This window comes from Neovison vison, chromosome X (assembly GCF_020171115.1).
Source record: "Neovison vison isolate M4711 chromosome X, ASM_NN_V1, whole genome shotgun sequence".
Taxonomy (NCBI): domain Eukaryota; kingdom Metazoa; phylum Chordata; class Mammalia; order Carnivora; family Mustelidae; genus Neogale; species Neogale vison.
In genome coordinates, this window is record NC_058105.1 from 16,459,747 (window position 1) to 16,482,484 (window position 22,738).

Sequence of the window (22,738 nt, forward strand, 5' to 3'; positions counted from 1 at the left end):
GTTTAAAAGGCAAGTGAAAAACACCAATGAATGTTTAAAACCTCATGTTAATACTCACTATTCATTCATATCAGACTGTTGAGTAGTATCGGAAGAAATCATGCTGGTAGTGCCTTGGAAAAGTTTCTTTGGCTGATCTTCAAATAGCATTTCACCTATGACAAAAAAGCAGATCAAAGGAGATATGTTTTATCTAACATGCTTTTGCTTTTAAATGCCAAGTAAAACTTGTTTATTGGAAATAATTTATAAGATACATAAAAACAAAGCAAAAAGTTTTGTATCCCCATTACCCAGAGATAACCACTTTCTGGTAATTCCTAAAATGTATGTGTACACGTGATTGTTTTTAAACAAAATTTCATTTGTATCATACACAATACCAATATGGAACCTACTTTTTGTTTTTAATGATTACAATTTTCTGTATTGTATTAACTAAATTCTACAATGTGATTATATAGAGCTATGTGGTATGGTCATACCATAATTTAATCTCATTCCTTATTTTAAATGTTTAGTTTGTTGTTATCTTTATTTTGCCAAATATATACAATGAAATAAATAGACTAATTCTTTTACAGCATTACAATCAACAAAATACATATATTTGTAAAGATTAAGGAGACAAATCTAATCTCAAAAAATTGCATTGCTGTAATCTTTACCTCAAAGTAAATGCTAAAATCTACACATTATTTGCCATCATGCGATAACCATGCCTGGATGAGAGAAAACTGATGTTCAAGCCCATAACTCATAGGGTGAAATTTGAATGATAAAACACTAAGGCCACCTACTCATTAAAAAAATATCCCTAGATATAGGGGCACCTGGCTAGCTCACTTGGTAGAGCATGTGACTCTTGGTCGTGAGTTCAAGTCCAATGTTAGGTGTAGAGTTTACTTAAAAATAAAGTAAAATAGGGGCTCCTGGGTAGCTTAGTCAATTAAGCGTCTGCCTTCAGCTCAGGTCATGATCTCGGGGTTCCTGGGATTGAGCCCCACATCGGGCTCCCTACTCAGCGGGGAGCCTTCTCCCTCTGCCCCTCCTCCTGCTTGAGCTTGCTCTCTCTCTTTCCCTCTCTCAAACAAAATCTTTAAAACAATAAATAAAATAAAATAGGGGCACCTGGGTAGGTCAGTTGGTCAAGCATCTACCTTTAGCTCAGGTCATGATCCCAGGGTCCTGAGATAAGGCCCCAAGTCTGGCTCCATGACTGCTTGTCCCTCTGTCTCTGATGCTCTCTATCTCTCTCAAATAAATAAAATTTTTTTAAAGATTAAAAAAATATATACATCCTGGGGCACCTGGGCGGCTCAGTCAGTTAGGCATTGGACTTTTGGTTTTGGCTCAGGTTGTGACTTTGGGGTCCTGGGATTAAGCCCTGCGAGGGGCTCTGCACTTAGCACAGAGTCTGCTGGAGATTGTCTCCCTCTCCCTTTGCTCTTCCCCTGCTCACAAACTCTCTGTCTCAAATAAATTAAAAAAAATATATATATATAATCCCTATTTCTAGCGATATATATATATATATACCACTATATATATATCGCTATGTATATATCGTTATGTATATCACTACATATATATCTATATCTATATATATCTCGCTAGAAATAGAGATCCCACAGACCTTCTCAGGAGTATAATCGTGGCTCATAAAGCTCCAAAGAGCATATCCTGGGTATCCTGTCCCCTGCCAGATTATAATCACATCATTATAGAAAAACTACTCACCTTTCCTTTTGGGTTTAAAAGCCAGACATATCAAGACAAATTCATCATATAAAAAAATTGAAATTTTCTTTGCTGAAATCATTATTACTTATAAAACACTTTTTATAGCTGTGTGATTTCTACAGATTTCTCAGAATTCGCCCCTGAAGCCTCATTTGCTCTTACTAGTGGATTCTAGTGGAAGTGTACCTTATCACCATACAATATGCTTTCATATGCTTGCAGATTCTAACTGCTATCTCATACCTCTCTCCCATTTTATAGAGTCCTCATTGTTTTTTCTCCCCCACCCAAGACCTCTTTGGATTTTTTTATATCTTCTTTCCCCACATTTCCTTTGTATTAATACGCTCCAAATAAGACATCATTTGTTGTTCCCCAAATGGATTCATATTCCCAAATAAATAAAATTAAATTTCTGTTTAATCTGTTACTGTATCTAAAATTCCACATGAATTTTGACCAAACTTATACAGGTTGTGTTTGGCAAGGTCTGACTTAAAATACAGACCATGTAGTACATATAGTTCTTAGGGATATCTCAAAGAAAGGAGGCAGTCATCCTCTAGAGCAACTGAAAACCAGGTATAAGAGGCTTGTGTGAGACATGCCACATCCACCAAGATACTGCACAGAAACCAAGTGTATTGTGTAAAAATTATAATATAAAACAATTTTTTAAATCATAAATTCTAAGAAAATTCCAGGAATTTTCAATGGCATAGGACATTTTATGTGTAAATGTCTTAGAAGAACAATTATTTTTATTTATTTTTTAAAATATTTATTTATTTATTTTAAAGATATTATCTATTTATTTGTTAGAGAGAGCACAAGCAGGGGGAGTGGTAGGCAAAGGGAAAGGGAGAAGCAGGCTCCCCGCCAGGCAAGGAGCTGGATGTGGGACTTGATCACAAGACCTGGGGATCACAACCTGAGCCGAAGGCAGACACCTAACTGAGTGAGCCACCCGGGTGTCCAAGATTTATTTATTTTAGAGAGAGAAATTATGCACATGGGGGAGGGGCAAATAGAGAGAGAGAGAGAAGCAGACTCTGTGCTGAGTGTGGAGCCCAGTGAGGTGTTTGATCTCATGAACCTGAGATCATGACCTGAGCCAAACTCAAGAGTCAGATGCTCAACTGACTGAGCGACCCAGGCTTCCTAAAAGGAGAATTATTTTAATTTAATAAAACACTGTCTTTCATTTACACAAATTTTATTTTATTGTTTTATTTTTTAAAGATTTTATTTTTAAGTAATCTGCTCACCCAACATGGGGCCTGAACTCACAACCCTGGGATCAACAGTCAGTCACACGCTTCACCAACTGAGCCAGCCAGGTGCCCTTATGCATATTTTATTTTAAATACTCAAATGACCCCCAACATTGTAACAGCTCTTAAACTTAATATATTTAAATGTTTTGTCAACACTAGCCCCTAACTTCACAGCACACGCAAAAGATCCCTAAACTAGGTCATTGGTCCATCATCATAAAACAAAGTGCTTAGTCTGAAAGAGTGTTTTCCAGAATTGATCTAGTCTTAGTCTTAGAATATAATAAATACATGCTGAGTTAGATGTGTTGTTAGGACAACTGCCATTAATTAATCCAGAATACATGCAACACTGAAGTACATTTAAATTTCAATTTCTTTCCCTATAGTTTTGCTCTCCTTCCCTTTTTCCTTTCCTCTGCTTTTTTCTTCTTCTTCTTTCCTATCTTAATGGATTTTTCACAAATACACATTTTAAAAGTTTAACCTCCTTTCCTATTTATCCATTTTCCCTCCCTACTATAGTTAAAGTCAGTAGCGGTATTAACAAGAAAGGAAGAACAAACCTAGTGAGGCAGGGTTGGGATCCGGCTGTGGGAGTTGAAAACAAAAACAAAAACAAAAAGGAAAAACACAACAAAAAAAAACCCCAAAAGTTGTTTTTTTTTTTTTCACTGTCCTTTCATTACTGGGAAGATGGGTCACTTTCCATATATTTAACCAAAATTAACCCCCATAAAGAAGTGAAGCATCAGCAAACACACACCTCAGAATATAGTTTTAGTAAGTGGATCTGATTTGTGTCAACTTATTCACATGATGTCAACAAGTAGATGTGGCAGCAAGCAGGGCAGGGTCAAGATTCAGTGGACTACTAGGACTGATTCATTGTTTGTTCATTCATTCATTCCCCACCTTGTTTCAGAAAGTATTTAAGGCAGCTAGCTTGGCAAATTATGTATTAAAAATCATAATAGTTGACTAAACTGGAATTAAACTTCTCAATTCACATTAATATGGCATTTTACAGCTTTTAATATTGTCTCTAAATAGTTTTTGTTTGAGTAAAACAAAAGGCCTCTTGTAACTTATCAAATATATTTTAAATAAATCCTTTAAAATTAATTTCACATAACACTTGATTTTATATGCTATTTTATAAAATAATTCAAAGTTATATTTATTTTTGCTGGTAGATAAAAGTACCTTTTCTTTTTAATGATCCACAGATACTTGGTCTAATAATGTTGGTGGGGTTCTGACTTCCTCTAAAATAAAATTATATAATCATTACAAGAAAAATTTGAACAAAATCAGCTATGACTACTTCATTATAATAGAAGGGTATACACTAAAAAAGGACTGTTGTAGTATCACATCGTTTTATTGCTCTTCTGTAAATCTGGGTTAAAAACAGGAATGCCTCAGGATAGCAAACGATCTCGTAATTTAGAAGGATTCAGTCTTCTTTGAAGTTGTGGTTGGGGGGAGGCTAGAAGCCCTACAGTTCTGGCTGTGACTTGCCTTGAATCAAGGTGAAAATCATGGGTAAATGAGCAGGTACAGATGTTTACAGTTGAAGAATTAGCTCTGATCCTTATCATGAAGCTTGGAGAGGAAGACTATGTTCGAACAGGGCTAATGAATTACTGATCCTTCATGGGTTCGCATGTTTTCACATGTTCTTATTCACTTGATTCTTTTCAATACACAAAATAATAAATCAAAACAATGGCATTTTAATTTAGCTAAAAACACACAGCTTCTTTGGTTGTCACAGAACCTGGAGCTATCAGTTCTTGTAAATTTCTTAAATTCTTATTTTATAAGCAATTTGGTATATTTTCATACAACAAAAACTTACATTGGAAATCGTTGCGTGGGACTAGGAACGGGACTTGGAGGCAAAGTGGTGTAATTCACACAAGTTTGTAACGATGGAGGAAAACATTGCTAAAATCAAATCAGAACAGAGGTTTTAAAACCACCACTCTTCTCAGAGAGCAGATCAGTGGCTTCCTGGGGTGGGGGGTGGGTGGGAGGAGAGGATATCAAGGGCAAAAGATCACGGGGCCATTGTTTAGAGTGTGGGAACTGCTCTATTTGACTATGGTTATGCTTACAGGATGGTGCACAATTACAAAAGTTAATCAAATCATATACTTAAAAGTCGGTGACTTTTGTTATATGTTAATAATAGTTCAATAGATGAAAAGGAAGGGGAAAATGTCATTTAGAATCAGATGTCCTATGGCAAAATATATCCCCCCAAAATGTAGGTGGTGAAACATTAACATTTTATAAAAATTTCAAGGGACACAGATTCTTAGGTTCTCCTTTCTTACCTTCCCAATCCCCTGGGTGGGAGGAGCTGCTGGGGATACTGGAATTAAATCGATGCTCTTTGAAGATGGTTTCTCTAAATTACTGTCACTCTGTATAAGCAGAAAGCAGTGTACCATTGTAGCACCAATTGCTTACCTATCACGTACTCAGGGAGATAGCTGCTGCCTGGGGAAGGGAATCCTTACTGAGTCAGTGTGTACTATGGTGAGAAGCTCATATCATCCTAAAGCAAGACGGGAACCCAAGATTCACTTCACTTTCTCCTTTTGGGAAAGAACGCTCATGGCAAGTTGAGGGGCTTCCCTAGTGTCCCCAAAAGGCCTAGAATGTGAGCACTTGATAACAAGTAATACTTACCAGTATATACACAAATCCTAAATTAAAATTTTTCTCTTGGTGTCTGACCTGTGCTTTGTTGTTGAAAATTACAATATTATGCTCAGGGAACAGTCAAAAAGGATTTGGTTAGAACTAAGATACAAATGGGACCACAAACATAACTACAGCTATAAAAGATGTTTATAGGTTTTATGTGGACAAAATCAGTACTGCATAATTCAGGCCTTTATAATGTGCTCTTTTCTTTTCTAAGACACAGTACATTATGTTATGTATTCCCTTCCTCTTCCTAACATATTCACAGATTCACTCACTCGTGCCAACATGTAAGGCAATTATAATTGGGTTAATGGAATCCAACAGCGTCTATAAATTGTATTAGCACTAACATGAAAAGGGGCAGGCTTCAGAGGCTATCTACTCAATCTTTAGGACCTACTCCTAAATCAGGGATAGATGTCCATCTAAGGCACTCAGGGCTCAAAGGAAAATAAGATGTCACTGTTTCTGTTGATGACCCATTTCCACCAAGTAATCATAATGTGTAAAGAAACATTTAAAAATGTTAGCAGGGGATGTAACTCAATTCCAAATATATTCAAATTAAAGGCTGCATGTTAAAATGTTAGTGGGAATGTATTGTTACAGGCACAGAAATGTAGTATTTATGCAGAAACTCACTGTCTGTGGTTTGAAACTCTAATACCTATTTAATAAATTACGTAGGAAGGAGTGAAATCATTCATTGTTTTGTCAACTAAGCAATTTGACCAGCGGAACTGAACTTTTCTTAGACTCAGTAGGACAGAGAGGAGGCTGGTCCACAACAACACTGGTTTTGTATCAGATAACTATTTACTATGAACCCCACTTTCAAACGATGTCCAGTTATTTTTATGAGTAAGTCATCAACTATTTCTCAGGAGCAATAAATATTATTTATGCAGCATATAGATTTCAGTTTCAAATGAGAGCTTGAATTTCTAGAAATTATAGCAAAACTAAGTAGTGCCAATACTGAAAAGCAGCAAAAATTTCAAACTGTCTATAAAATTGAAGTGTTAATACCATACCAGGTTCAAACTCTCTTCCCAAGACCGACTTATCCGTAGTGCAGTTTGTACCTCCCTGCAAAAGAAGAGGTATCAGTACTGGCGTTTGCCTAACAAAAAGAAAAGAAGTGACTGAACACAGAGATGATCAGAATAGTAATTCAAAGTACACTACTCACCATTCATGCATTGCTTCTCTAGTCATTAAGTTCATGCCTTCCTCCTGAAAGGCAGAACATGAGACTAAATGAATACCAGATTCTATGGTTTTACAAAATTATTTGATTTGGTTGTACCTTTATTATTATTCACTGGGCCATACAAGAGCTAAAGGATAAACAAATCTCTAAACAAGTGTCTAGTTCTCTACTTTTAATCGTCGCACCTACTACACCAAAGATCTATTAGTAATGCATTACAGTACATCAAATATGGAGAAACTTTCTAAATGAATAACTCTGTAGCATTCTTCATTCAAAAGAGCAAACATCAAACATTCATTATTATACTATTTTTCCTACTATTAATACTATGACATTAATAAATACTCACAGTCCAAAGCAAACTAAATGTCTATCAACATTGGTTTGTTTAACTAAATGATGGTAAAACATGATTTATTTATTTTTTTGAAAAGATTTCATTTATTTATTTGTGTGAGAGAGGGCATGCATAGGAAGGGGATGGGGCAGAGGGAGAGGGAGAAGCAGACTCTCCACAGAGCAAGAAGCCCAATGCAGGGCTCGATCCCAGGACCCTGGGATCATGACCTGAGCTGAAGGCAGACACTTAACCAACTGAGCCGCCCAGGCTCCCCTATGTGCAAACATAATTTAAATCTAGTCATTCACACTGAAGAACATGTATTACATAGCAAGTAGGAAAAAAACCTCTGATGCTATTTATGTAAAATTATAAACAAGAGATGTTCAGAAGGATGGTCACCAAAAAGTTCACAGTACTTATAAAAGAGTAGTGAGATTTAGAGCAATTTGTTCTTTCTTTGTACTTTACCATATTGTTGACCTTCTTTTTAAAAAATAAACACAAGTACCATTTCTCACATAAATTGTTATTTTAAAAATAACCTACATATAGAAAGATATCCTGTGTTGATGAATTGGAAAAAGTAATTTTTAAGACAGCAATACTACCCAACAAGATGAACAGATGCAATGCAATGCTTATCAAAATCCGAGTGGCATTTTTTGTAGAAATAGAAAAACCCATACTGAAATTCACATAGAAGAAAAAATAAAATTCACACGGAATCTCAAGGAGCCCTGAATAACCAAAACAATCTTGAAAAAGAAAAAGCATATATTTGGAGGACTCATACTTTCTGATTTCAAAACTTACTATAGAGCTTCAGTAATCAAAATTGTGTGGTACTGGCATAAGGACAGACATATAGATCAATGGAATAGAACAGAGAGCCCAGAAATGAACACCTACGTACACTGTCAATTGATTTTCCATAAGGGTGCTGAACCATTCAATGGGGGAGAGGATGATCTTTCCAACAAATGGGGCTGGAAAAATAACATCCACATGCAAAAGAATGAAGTTGCATCCTTTCCTTACACCATGTATAAAAATTAACTTGAGATGGATGAAAGACCCAAAGTAAGACCTAAAATTATAAGACTCTTATAAGAAAACATAGGGCAAAGGCCTCGTGAATTGGATTTGGTAATGATTTCTCAGATACAATAAAAAAGCACAGGTAACATAAGAAAAAAATAGATAAATTGGACTTCATAAAATTTAAAATTTTCATGCATCAAAAGATACTATATCAAGAGAGTGAAAGACAATTACAAAATTGGAGAAGATAGGGTGCTTGGCGGGGGAGCTCAGTCAGTTAAAAGCGTCTGACTCTTGATCTTGGCTCACATCACAATCTTAGGGATGTGGGGTCAATCCCCACGTCTGGCTCTGCACTCAGTGTGGAGTCACTTGAACATTCTCTCCCTCCCCCTCTGCCCCTCTTCACCATGCTGATGCTCTCTCTTTATACATAGATAAATTAACTGGGTGCCTGGGTGGCTCAGTTGGTTGAGCGTCAGCCTTTGGCTCAGGTCATGATCCTGGGGTCCAGAGAAAAAGCCCTGTATTTGGCTCGCTACTGAGCAGGGAGCCCGCTTGGCCCTCTCACTCTGCCAGTCTCCCTGCTTGTGCTCTCTAGTGCACTTTCTCTCTCTCTCTCTCTCTCTCTCTCAAATAAATAAATAAATAAATAGACTCTTTTAAAAATATAATTAATTTTTAAAATCTTTTGAAAAAAAAGTTGGAGAAGATAATTGCAAATCTTATATTTTATATATCCAGAATATATAAAGAACTCTTATAATTCAAAACAAAAACAAGATAAACAACCTAATTACAATAGGGGCAAAGGACTTGAATGGACATTTTTCTGAAGAAGATATACAAATGGTTAATAAGCCCGTGAAAAGATGGTCAACATACGTCATTATGGAAATGCAATTCAAAACTGCAATGAGCTAACACTTCACACTTACTAGGATAGATATTATTTTTTTAAGATTTTATTTATTTGACAGAGAGAGATCACAAGTAGGCAGAGAAGCAAGCAGAGAGAGAGAGGGAGGGAGGAGGAAGCAGGCTCCCTGCCTAGCAGAGAGCACGATGCAGGACTTGATCCCAGGATCCTGAAATCATGACCTGAGCCGAAGGCAGAGGCTTAACCCTGAGCCATGACCTGAGCCACCCAGGCAACCCCAGATAGATATTATTTTTTTATTTTATTTTAAAGATTTTATTTGGGGCACCTGCTTGGCTCAGTCATTAAGTGTCTGCCTTTGGCTCAGGTCATGATCCCAGGGTCCTGGGATCAAGCCCCGTGTCAGGCTCCTTGCTCAGCAGGAAACCTGCTTTTCCCTCTCCCAATCCCCCTGGTTGTGTTTCCTCTCTCACTGTGTCTCTGTTAGATAAATAAATAAAATATTTTTTAAAAATAAAGATTTTATTTATTTATTTGGGAGAGAGAGAGAGCACAAACATGGTCAAGGAGAGGGAGAGGGAGAAGAAGACTCCCTGCTGAGCAGGGAGCCCAATGTGGGACTTGATCCTGGGACTCCAGGATCATGACCTGAGTGAAGGCAGACGCTTAACCAACTGAGCCACCCAGGTCCCCCTAAGATAGCTATTATTTTAAAATGTAGAAAGTAACAAGTGTCGGTGAGAATGGGGAGAAATTGGAACCCTTATACATTGCTGGTGGGAATGTAAAGTGGGGCAGACTCTGGAAGACAATTTGATGGTTTCTCAAAAAGTTCAACATTGTATTACCCTACGGTCTGCCAATCCTGTTCCTATGCATATATCCAAGGGTATTAAAAAAGGGACTCAAACAGGTCCTTACACACCAATGTTCATTAGGAGCACTATTCACAAGAGCCAAAAGGTGGAAACAACCCAAGTGTTCATCACCAGATGAATGGATTTAAGAATGTGATATATACAATGGACTTATCATTTAGCCATGAAAAGGAATGAAGTCCTGACACATGCTACAACATGGATGAACACTGCAAGAGTTATGTTAAGTGAAATAATAAACACAAAAGAATGAGTATTGTATGATGCCACTTTGATGAGGGTATCCAGAATAGCCGAATCTTCATAGAGACAGAAAGTAGAACAGAGGTTACAGGACATTGAGGTTCAATAGGAAGTTATAGCTGAATGGGTATGGAGTGTCTGTTTGGCATGATGAAAAATTTCTGGAAACGAAAAGTGATGATGGTTGCTCAACATTGTGAATGTACTGAATAACACTGAATTGTACCCTTAAAAATGGCTGAAATGGCTTTAAGAAATTGCATAGTCCAAATTCATCCTAGTATTTTTAAAAACATAATTCACATATAATAAAGTATCTAGGATAGTGCTGGGCAAATAGGGTGCTAAATATTATGGGGAACAGGAAATAAGAGGATGAGCTTTTCCTAAAATGGCCTAGAATCACGTTTGAGAGCTAAGTTTTATACGCATTAAGTTGGTGCTCTCCAAAGTAAGCATGATCATAGTCCAGGAAGTATACAAGGTGATCCACTGAGAAGCAAAAAGCAAAACACAGAAATTCAATTTATATATTTTAAAATCTAAGATAGTAAGAAATTCAGGTTTGCTAATAGTCTACAGTTTGACACAGGTGCCCTCACTCAGCCCAGAAGGTTCCAAGATCTTGCAAAACACCAGCATGTTTTTGGTCTTTAGCTAATTATAACTAATTGCAAGTTAGGTGGCCATATGGATATATTACCCAGTTTTAATTAAACTGAGTTTCACAAAACAGACAAGTATCTTAATAAGATTTCTATAAAGAAATGTTGGACAGAAGATATGTAATACAAGTCTCAGTGAATGACAAGGAAATGACAAAGGTGAAGCTCCTACCTAGCACAGTGCACATCATCTGCCACCTTCCTCTAAAAACACAATGCTGAGCTAATCTCTATCGAGGCACAGGCTAAAATAATTTTAAATCATGAAGACTACTGGAAATATGAACTCATATTGACTCTCAATGATGCTGTAGTTAATAAAATACAATTTAAAATGTTCCAAAAACATCATTTCATCTTTAGTTCATCCTTTTTACATTTGCATTTTGCATATATTCAATGATTCACATGATATACTAGCTTAGTAGTATATGTCCATCATGTTTTGGAAGGATATATTATTTACATATATTGTAAGGATGTGTTAAAATATTTTGTACTGTTGCAGTGTATGATCAAAAGAATTTAAATATTCTTGTCAATACAAGCGATACGTTATGGGTAGTCTGGAAGAGAAAAGTGGCTTGAGTTGTGTGAATTAAAATGTGATCTAGGGCTGGGGCGCCTGGGTGGCTCAGTGGGTTAAGCCGCTGCCTTCGCCTGGGGTCATGATCTCGGGGTCCTGGGATCGAGCCCCGCATTGGGCTCTCTGCTCAGCGGGGAGCCTGCTTCCTCCTCTCTCTCTCTGCCTGCCTCTCTGCCTGCTTGTGATCTCTCTCTGTCAAATAAATAAATAAAATCTTTAAAAAAAATGTGATCTAGGGGATGCCTGGGTGGCTCAGTTGGTTAAGCGTCTGCCTTCAGCTCAGGTCATGATCCTAGGGTTCTGGGATCGAGCCCCACATCAGGTTCCTTGCTCAGTGGGGAGCCTGCTTCTCCCTCCGCCGGCCAGGCTCCCCCTGCTTATGGTCTTTCTCTCTCCCTCTCTGACAAATAAATAAATAAAATCTTAAAAAATATAAATAAAATGTGACCTAGGCCTTGAAAGTAGTTTAAAACATGGACAAACCCAGGGAGAAGGGGAAGGTATTCCAAGCAGAAGGAACCATGTGAACAAAAGCTTAGAGGGAAAGAACATGGCAGGTTTCAGGGTAGTGAGACTAGGTTGACTGAAACGGAGTGTGTGACGAAGTAATGAGAGAGAAAACTGGCCAAATTTCTAGGATCTTAAGTAACTGAAGGGTTTGAGCTTGAAGAGTTTGGGCAGAATAGGATAGTTGTTAGGACCACAGGCTTTGGAGCCAAATAGAACTAGGCTGAATCTCAACTCTGTAACTCATTACCTGTGCAACCCTAGGCAAGCGATTGAACTTGAGCCTCAGTCTCCTTGTCCACATGAAGATGATAAGAACTGAGGATAATGACATGGGTATATCGTTCTTTTCCACAGTGCCTGGCAACCTGTGTAAGCAAGCACTCACTACAGCCTAGCTGTTCTTAATCTTACTCCTATTCGATAGGTAATGGGAAGCCATTATAACTTTTTGCCCAGGGGAGAAAAGGTGAAAACGATGTCTTCAAGAAATTATCTTGGTGTTGGTTGTGGAAGTTGGATTATACTGGCAGAGATAGGAAATCTCTTAGAATATTATTGGGGTAATCTGGACCCAAGGGACAGAAGGAAGTGGGAACAGAGAGGATGTTGTCAAGGAAGAATTAATAGGATTAGATGCCTAATTAGATACAGGAGAAAAATAAGGAAGAACTGAAGGTGAACCCGGAGCTTCCAGTTATTTTGATGTCATTACTGAAAATGAGGGAAATCAGGAAAGGAAGTTTAAGAAGTTAGTCTTTTAAAACAACGGAATAACAGTAAATCTTTTCAACAAAATGTAAGGTTAGTATAGTCCTTCCATTTAAGACTTATGTAGGTGTTTTCCTGTAGTGAGAAGCTCAAAGAATTTTGTAATTTACTTAATCAACAAGAGCAATCTTTCCCAAAGTAGGACAAGATTTTGCCCATTGTTCCTCCCATGGAAAGTTGGGAGCATTAGCCAACATCAGCTATTTTGATGGTTGTTAGTAAAGGTAGGCTGACTCTTTTATTGTTTATATTTTAAGGTCAAGAGCCATGTAACTGTCAAAGGCAAAGAGTACTGTATGCTAGAAACCCAGCTTAAGGAGAATTGCTACACTTGAGTTCTAAGCTTAGCTTTCAGGTTTTTAGGCTCCAAGGTAAAAATGGAAACAGTAAGTTAGCCACTAGTGCTCTCGGAAGGTGAGTATGCCCGAGAGATTTGAGTTGCCCAGTGCCGGCACAGTGCTTAACAAATGCTTGCTGAAAGAATGAAACGATTTGTAAACTAAGACCAAATTAAACATTTCTTCCTAAAAAAGACTAGGTACTTGGTAGGTTTCAAGGAAGACTGAAAAAAACATATCACTGAAATCTAATGCCTCTGCTTTCCTAGACTGTGGAAACTAAACTGTGGTATCTGAATGGTCCCTATCAAAATCATGCCTGGCGCTCCTAGCATCATCTGTTTCCAAAGCTTCGTTTCATCAAGTTCCCTTCCATTTGTGTCAAAACCCAGTTTAATTTATCCAAACCAGATAAGATAAAACAAAGACTGTAGTGTGTGTTGCTAAAGTTTACATTTGTGAAGATGTAAAAGGAAGAGATGCTAGAAATGCAGTGGTAATATGGAAGTAGATGATTTGCCTGATCACTTAAGGCACTGCAGAAAAAAGTTACATTCTTACTGGGTATTGGTGATTTTATATCCTCCTGAACAAGGCAGGAAATAAGGCAAAGTCTGAGAACCATATACTGTGAACAAACTGTTGTGGGTGGAATTGTGTCCCCCTAAAATCTAGTATGCTGAAGTCCTAACCCCCAGGGCCTCAGAATAGGACTTCATTTGGAGATAGGGTATTTGCAGAGGTAATCAAGTTAGAGCAAGCTGATAAGGGTGGGCCCTAATCCAGTACGTCCTCATAAAAAAGGAGACAGACATATATGAAAACACCATGTGAACGTGAAGATGGCTATTTACAAGCCAAGGACAGAGGCCTGGAACACATAGATGCTTCTCTCACACCTCTAAGAAACCAATCCTGCCAACACCTCGATTTCACACTTCCAGTCTCCAGAGCTGTGATCAACTAAATTTCTGTTGTTTGAGCCCCCCTATTTGTGGTATTTTGTTGTGGCAGTCCTAGCAAACTAATACACAAACTACTTCAGCAGGGTGGTTAACTTATCTTTAGTGTTTCAGGGTAGGGAACTAAAAGCTGAGTGCTTCCAAACCTCTTGAAACATAAACTTGATTATTACTAGGAAAGGAACATTACATAAAAAGAACAGTTCCTGAACACTTAGCAAAGTACTATGTGTTTAGAGAATTAATTTCCATGGTCACTACCTCACAATATATACATAAATCATCATGTTGTGCACCTTACACTTAGACAATGTTATATGTCAATTACATATCAATAAAGTTAGGGGGGCAAAAATAACTTCCAACTTCATTTTCTCAAGCCCCCTAAAACCTAAAAACAGCTACCAGCCCCAGTTGAGAAGAAATTATCCACTAACTGCCTGCTAGGAAAGGGGCAACCTAAATCATACACTGACTTAAATGCTAACCCAAAACCTAATACTGACTTGCACTGTGTGTTTATTTAAAAGTAAAAGAAAATGTAATCAACTCAGTTTATAGCAAATGCAGGGAACAAAAGAGCCTATTAAACACCACATGGAAGCAGAATCAGAATGTGGGGCAGTCTACAGGACAAATGGCCTCACTTCTTCAATAAGTAAGTGGCACAGAACAAAAAAAAGGAGGGGAAAGGAATGTTTTAAGTAAAAGAGAGCTCCTGGGTGGCTCAGTGGGTTAAGCGTCTGCATATAGCTCAGGTCATGATCTCAGGGTCCTGGGATTGAGCCCCACATTAGGTTCCCCACTCAGTGGGGAGTTGGTTTCTCCCTCTGGCCCTTTCCTGCCTTGTGCTCTCTCTCTCTCTCTCTAATAAATAAACAAAATCTTAAAAAAAAAACCAGAGATCTGAGAGATCATGGTTGGAACATGTTTCAATCAGTAAAAAAGACATTTTAAAGAATAGTGAGAATTTTAACATGGACTGCTTATTAGATGACATTAAAGAATAACTTAATTTTGCTAGCTATAATGATGGCATGGTGATTATGTAAGAAAAAAAGTCCTTCTCAGAGATTCATACTGAGTGTTTGTGGGTAAAAAGAGATCAGGGATTTACTTTCAGGCATCTTCCTCCCCAAAAGGTTAATAAGTTCAATAGCTAAAAAGAAATCACGGTTAAAGAATGCATATAAAGAGGGGCGCCTGCGTGGCTCAGTCTGTTAAGTGTCTGTCTCTTGATTTCAGCTCGGGTCATGATCTCAGGGTCATGAAATTGAGCCCTATGTTGGGCTCTGCCCTGGGCATGGGGCCTACTTGGGACTCTTGTTCTCCTTCTTCCTCTGCCCCTCACCCCTGTGTTCATGTGCTCTCTCTCCAAAAAAAAAAAAATGCATATAAAGAAATACGCAATTTAAGATATCTATCAGACCATTAAGCTGCTAAAAATAAGTCTTGGTTTTCCATTCAATCAGTACCCAGATTGAAAGCCAATATTATTTCTGTTTTCCCATTTAATTCACTTTCTACTTGTGTTTCATTTAAAATGTTTGTAACATATATTATGTCACTATGGAGATAGATTGCTTTATAATTTACTGACCAGTTAAAATTTTCTTGGTTTCAAGCTTCATAATCAAATAGCAACATGTAACCAATTTTCAAAAAATTTATCTTGATTTCAAGCTTTATAATCAAATAGCAACAAGCAATCAATTTTTAAGTATTGATCTCATTTAGGGGAAGCAACAAAACAAATTGCACAGATAAACCAGAGGTCATCCTACCTACTAACTAAAGGTTCTTTCATTAAGAACTTCTAAAAGAGCTCCCTATTCTCAAAGACAGTTAAAGAACGTTTTATCTACTAAAAAGCAAAAGGATCTTTTTACCATACTTGTTTGCTCCTGGATGACAGGCTAGACTTTAGGGAAGCCATGGTGGGAAAGGGAAAGAGGGAAAGAAAGCAGGAGCTGGAGTCCTAAACCCCAGGCTCATGAGATACTATGGCTTTTGTGCCACTGAAGCAGGGAAAGGGTAGCTGGAAAGGAATCCAGTAATTTAGGGCTAAATCTGGCTCTGACATTCACTAACTCTAAACATTGGGTAATTTATGAAATTTCTCCTGTTGTTAATTTCTGATCTTACGTTGTGAGATAAAATGAGAGCACAGATGTAAAATACGTATTTTAGCGCTAAGTGAATAATAAGTGCTTCGTAACAGTTAAGCCCCCCTTGAACAAAAGTCTGTTTATAGTTGGGTCAGAAAAATCCTACCACCTGTGGCAGAGTGGCGATTTGATCTTTTGAGTTCTGTGGCTAATCTTTGGATAATTAAAAGGTTTAACTGTGTATTAGGCGTTTGCTTTTAAACACACACACACACACACACACACGCACGCACACATACAGGCCTGCACAAAACATAAGCCAGTAAGGTACAATGTGTCCCTGAACTCAGATCACTAAGCAATTATACAAAATGGTAGCATAAAGGCCATTTCATCCATCAAAAAAATTTCATCTGATGGTTTTTAGAAAAAATGATAATTATGGTCATTATGAACCTAAAAATTAATAATCTTTTTTTCTTTGTGATCTCTGAAAGAGGCCAGATCTGAGGCAGAAGAATATATCATCTTTCTGGAAACTATCAGTTTATTAAAATAGGTTATAACCCAAAGAAATACAGGACTTCTTAGTTGTTTTTATTTTAGAGGAACCGTTCCTGGAATTAGAAACAGAATCATTTGTGACCTCATTTAGAATTACAGAACCATAAGTATTTTTTCCCATAGGTATTTTTTTAAGGAAAAATAGTTTTCTTTTTACTGAACAGCTATCAGTTTTGAAAGTCTTCTTACCTGTTTGATTTGATGAAGGCGACCAAAGGAAGCACGGATGGGGATGGGAGAAGGTGGTAAAACCTGAAATTTAAAATATAAAAGTCAATACCTGAAGCTAACATAACACTGAATGTTAATCATACTTCAATAGAAGAATAAATAGAAGTTGAGCTGGCTTTAATGTTTCTGATTAATTATTTCTAAACATTAATTAAGTCAATGTTGAATCACCACCTAAAATGTCTGAATGTCTAATGCATGTTAGCAACAGTATGTTAGGTTTAAAATTAAATAATAAAAGATCCAGTTGACTCTTGACTGAAAATTATACTAGCCAAAAGTATGTGTGTGTATATATATATATACATATATGTAGGTATGTTTATGTATGTGTGTATGTGCATGTATATGTGTATGTGTGTGTGTGTGTGTGTGTACAGAACAAAATAACTGTTAACATAAGAGTTACTGGGCAGAACATCAACAGAACATTTTGTTTATCTCTACTTTCCCTTTCTCAAGGCACTGGATCTTAAAACCACTTCATTTTTTTCTTGCCAGATTTATCTTGCAACAAACAAACAAAGCAACCTAAGATCACATATCTTAGAACCCAGCTGAAGAAACCATACTTTCATAATATAAAATGACTTAAAGCGGTCACTTCCAAGTAGCTCAGTACATTTTTCCTTGCTTGTTCAGATACTTGTCATCTAGATTACTTTCTCCTGTTCCGTCTTATCGCAAAGCTTATGAGGACCCACGCAAGAGGGGAATGAAAGAATGGACAGATTTAAAGCTAAGTGTGAAAACGAGTCTTGAAAAGTACCTTTAGAATTCATTTATCCATTCTACCTGTATCCTGGTTAGTTCTTGAAATGCCAGATAATGAATCTAGCATATCTTACTTTTACATTATATCTTAAGAACACAATGAGTTGTGCATTCAGAAATATTTAATGAGGCAAACCACTGTGCTAGACCTTGAAGATCTAAAGAGAAATAAAACATTTTCCTGTCCTTGAGAAATTTAAAGTGTAGGTAGGGCAAATTAGACCATAGGTCAGTGTTAGAACTAGTTATGATTTGTGTGAAGTCAAGGAACAGAGGCTGTATCTCCATCTGGGGTTCCTGGGAAAGGCTTCACAAAGGAGGGTAGGAATTCGATAGACAGGGAAGAGGTAGCAGGGTATTTCAGGGAGTGGGAAGAGATGCTCAGGTAGAGGCATGTTTGGGGAACAGAGAGATTCAGGGTGGCTGAAATTTGGTACATGATAGGGCATGAAAGGATAGGGCAAATTTGGGGAAATCTGGCTGAAACCAGATTATGGATTTTGGATTTTATCCTTTTGAGCCCAATAGGAAACATAAAGCATAGATCCTTCTGAGTTCTTAAAACTCAGAACTATTTTGTTTTATTTTTAAAGATTTTATTTATTTATTTGACAGAGAGAGAGACATCAGCGAAACAGGGAACACAAGCAGGGGGAGTGGGAGAGGGAGAAACAGGCTCTGCACTGAGCAGGAACCCCCATGCAGGGCTCCATCCCAGGATCCCAGGATCATGACCTGAGCCGAAGGCAGACACTTAATGACTGAGCCACCCGGGCGCCCCAATTCAAAAGTATTTTAAACAAGATCGTATCTGGTTTAGAAAGGCAACCCTAGCAGCATATACAGAACAAACTGAGGGTGGAGGGAAGAGGGACTAGAAGCAGCATCAAAGGCCAGGGAAGAGATAATGAAGAGCCTGAATGAAAAAGAGCAAGATAAAGAGGAGGTAGACTGGAGAAATGATGAGAAAGTGTAAAGAGGGGTGCCTGGCTTGCTCAGTCGGTAGAGCACATGACCCTTAATCTCTGGGTTGTGAGTTCAAGCCCCATGTTGGGAGTAGAGATTACTTAAAAATAAAATCCGTAGGGGCGCCTGGGTGGCTCAGTCAGTTGAGTGTTCAGCTCTTGATTTTGGCTCTGGTCATGATCTCAGGTCGTGGGATTGAGCCCTGAGTGGGGCTCCTAGCTGAGCACGGAGCCTGCTTAAGATTCTCTCTCTCCCTCTGCCCCTCCCACACTGCACTCACACATGCTCTCTCTCTCTAAAACATAAAAAAATAGATAAATAAAATCTTAAAAAAATGAATGAAAGAGTGAAAAGAGCTCAAGATTGGTCTGAGGTTCCTAGCTGTCTGTGGTAGACTGGAAAGGCAGTAAGAAGAATGAGTTTGTGTGTGGGGAGATGAGTGTTCAAAAAGGTGTGTTGGATATATTTTTATGTATTTTTTACATAAAAGTAAGTATTTTTATGAAGTAGCTAGTGTGAATTTTTATTAGATTTTAAATCTTTCACTAGTTACATTTCGCTTAAGACAGTATTAAAACCAGTTTGTTTTTTCTAATCATTTGCTAGAAGGTGGGGGAAACAGCCAAGGTTATAGAAGTAATAATGGAAAATACATATAAGGGTCACTGAAAATTCACTACATTTAAACTATATTAGACAATGAGCCATAATTACTTTATCATAACAAAGGGCTAACTCTTAAGTATTTCAATATTTATTGGGCCCTTATTATATTTAAGAAACTGTTTTTCTGCTCAGAGGGGAAGGAGAAATTAAAAGAAAAGTAAGCCATAGTTATTACCCATAGACATCTTACAGTCCAGACATGAGAGTTAATGATGAAGGGAATGGGAGATGGGAGACAGGTAAGGCACAAGGTGGTGGTGTGAGTTAGGCCTCGTAGGGCGAAGAGTTTGACAGCATAAGCAAGAGAAAAGGGAAAGTGCTAGGCATGTTCTAGGAAGCATGTTTTAGGAAAGGTTGTTAGTCCTGTGTGAGTGCAATGCGAGGTGTCTCCAGAGGGACAGAAGATTCTGAGGCCAACAGGGTCTTCACCCTTGAATGCCACACTAAAAACAAACAGACAAACAACTGAATTGTGGCAAAATGATCTACTTTGGTAGACACAGATGAGCAGATTACACCTAACAGCATGGTCTATTTAACTTTGGAAGAGACACACATACTCATCAGCCCTGAGCCTGGTTCAGGCTCTATCCAGAGGATGGGTACGAAGAAGGAGGTTATCAGACAGCTAATGACTGCTGAATGGCCAGAAATTCAGACTAGCCTGTACTAATCACGTTCCAGGGTTGACATTTCAAGAAAATTCCTAATTTGGAGCACCTGGGTGGTCCAGCTGGTTAAGAATCAAACTATTGATTTTGGCTCAGGTCACGATCTTAGGGTTGTGAGATCGGGTCCCACGTCAAGCTTTGTGCTGAGTGAGGAGCCTGCTTAGGCTCTGCCTCTGCAGCTCTCCCTGCTCACTCGCTCTCTCTCTTCCAAAAAAAATACAGTTAAAAAAAAGAAAATTCCTAATTCAAATCAATAAGGCTACTAGTTGACCTTTATCAGAAAAGTCAGCAAACTTCTCCATAAAACTTGCATAAAAGGTTTATATTGGACATATGATTTGTTGCTCTATGGAACAGTGCTATGAATGATGTAAAAAGTTTCTCTTTCAAGCGTTGCCTTGTATGAAATATGATAATGGTGATAATGCATGTAATACACTTCACACAGCACCTGGCACAGAGTACATGCTCAGTCAACGGTAACTATTACTACAGCTACCACCATTATCACCACCATCATCAAATATTTCTAGAATTCAATGTTTAACAACATATAAACAACAACTAGAATTATATATGGTAGCTTTACAAGACTTAGATATCTACTCCTTGCTAGCCAGCATTCTTTATTCTTTTTCCCATCCAATCTCTTAACTAATTTACTTTTAACAGACTCTATTTTTTAGATCAGTTTTATGTTCACAGCAAAATTGAGTGGCATGTACAAAGATTTCCTCCACTCCCACATAAGCAGAGCCTCTCCCACTATTAAAATCTGAACAAAAGTGGTAAATTATTATGATAGATGAACCTACATTGATACATCATTACTACCCAAAGTTCATAGTTTACACTGGAGTTCACTCTTCATGTTATACATTCTTTAGGTCTGGACATATGTATAATGACCCATATCCATCATTACAGTATCATACTGAATAGTGCCACTGCCCTAAGAACCCTCTGCGTCCCACCTATTCATCCTGATCTTTTTTCCCAATGGAAACTGACTTACTTTTTTCTCATTATAAAGCAATACACGCCCAGTATAGAACATAATGAATGGGGAAAAAAACAGCAGCACCCACCATCCAGAGATGGCCATAGTAAATATTTCAGTGTTTCCTTTTCCAGACCTGGATCCTCCCACACATTCTATCCTGCAGTTTGGGTATTTTTTTCTTTATAATTTTTTAAAGATTTTATTTATTTATTTGAGAGAGAGTGCACGAGTCGGGGAGAGGAGCGGTGGGGGAGGATGAGGGAAGAGAGAATCTCTCAAGCAGACTCTGTGCTGACTGCAGAGCCTGACACAGGGCTTGAGATCTTGAGATCATGACCTGAGCCGAAACCAAAGGTTGGATGCCCAACCAACTGAGCCATCCAGGTGCCCCATTTTTTTTCTTTATATTTTAATACATTCTGGCTCTGCATCTTGGGATGCTAGCAGCTTTCAACTTATGGGCCAGCATCTTCCAAAATGTCCACTGTTCACACTCCGCTTAGAGGGTGACCACTCTCTACCCCCAAACACATACAGGTCAGTCAAAACATACACCAACTTTGAAGTCAAGTGTAATGCTTTGAACACTGAAATGGTATCAAGGCTAAAAGTGTGGATGAGGTCACTGTCATCAACATACTGACCAACCACAGTAATGAGGATAAACAGGATATTGCCTTCACCTACCAGACGAGGATCAAAAAGGAATCTGCATCAGCATTGAACTCAGCCTTGCCTGGATGCCTGGCCTACTGAAAAAACACCTGCTCAGTATGCAGCTTCCAAGCTGAAAGCCTCGCTGCTGAACGTGCTGAGGACTGAGGAGGGCTCCCTTACGGAGATCATCTGCTCCAGGGCCAATTAGATGCTAGAGGAAATTAACAGTTTATAAGGAAATGTACAAGACTGATCTGGAAAAGGACACTGTTTCCAACACATCTGGTGACTTCTGCAAGCTGATGGTTATCCTTGCAAAGAGCAGAAGAGCAGAGGATGGCTCTGTCCTTGATTATAAACTGTTTGACCTTAGATGCCTATGATCTCTAATGCTGGAGTGAAGAGGAAAGAACTGATGTTCCCAAGGGGATCGGCATCTTGACCAAGCAAGTGTGCATCACATCCAGAAAGAATCTGAAAAGTACAAGAGCTACAGCCCTTATGATCAAGGGGGAGGTCAAAGAGACCTGGAAAATGCTTTTCTGAACCTGGTCCAGTGTATTCAGAACAAGCTGTCCTATTTTGATGACCGAATGTGCGATTCCAAGAAGGGTAAGAGGGGTCATGATAAGGTCCTGATTAGAATCACGGTCACCCACAGAGAAGGAAGGGGACATGTTAAAAATTAGGTCTGAATTCAAGAGAAAGTATGGCATGTCCCTGAACTATCACATCCAGGGAGACAGTAAGGGCAACGACCAGGTGTGGCTGTGCCTGGGAGCAGAGCGGAACAAAGTGTGAGCGTCCAAGTGGTGCTCCTGTGCCTCCAGCTACCAGTTCTAGAAAATCAGCTTGCTACAAACAGCCCCTTGTGTCCATCCCTGTGAGGATGACATCAGCATTGCCCCTCAACCCAACTTTATT

At 38.3% G+C, this 22,738-nt stretch overlaps 1 protein-coding gene and 1 pseudogene across 1 annotated transcript in view; one reads left to right on the forward strand and one right to left on the reverse strand.

The window, feature by feature from the left end:
• Window positions 1-57: 57 nt before the first annotated feature.
• The window catches only part of LOC122897590 (P2R1A-PPP2R2A-interacting phosphatase regulator 1-like), a 38,686-nt gene continuing 16,005 nt past the window's right edge, over window positions 58-22,738 (reverse strand). Inside the window, exons 4-10 of the mRNA XM_044235870.1 lie at window positions 17,036-17,098; window positions 6,937-6,980; window positions 6,779-6,833; window positions 5,366-5,455; window positions 4,885-4,973; window positions 4,227-4,288; window positions 58-155 (exon numbers count right to left, since the gene is read on the reverse strand). Of these exons, the coding sequence (XP_044091805.1) occupies window positions 58-155; window positions 4,227-4,288; window positions 4,885-4,973; window positions 5,366-5,455; window positions 6,779-6,833; window positions 6,937-6,980; window positions 17,036-17,098 (501 nt within the window). The remainder of the gene's footprint in view (window positions 156-4,226; window positions 4,289-4,884; window positions 4,974-5,365; window positions 5,456-6,778; window positions 6,834-6,936; window positions 6,981-17,035; window positions 17,099-22,738) is intronic.
• Window positions 19,696-22,615, forward strand: LOC122897478 (annotated as a pseudogene).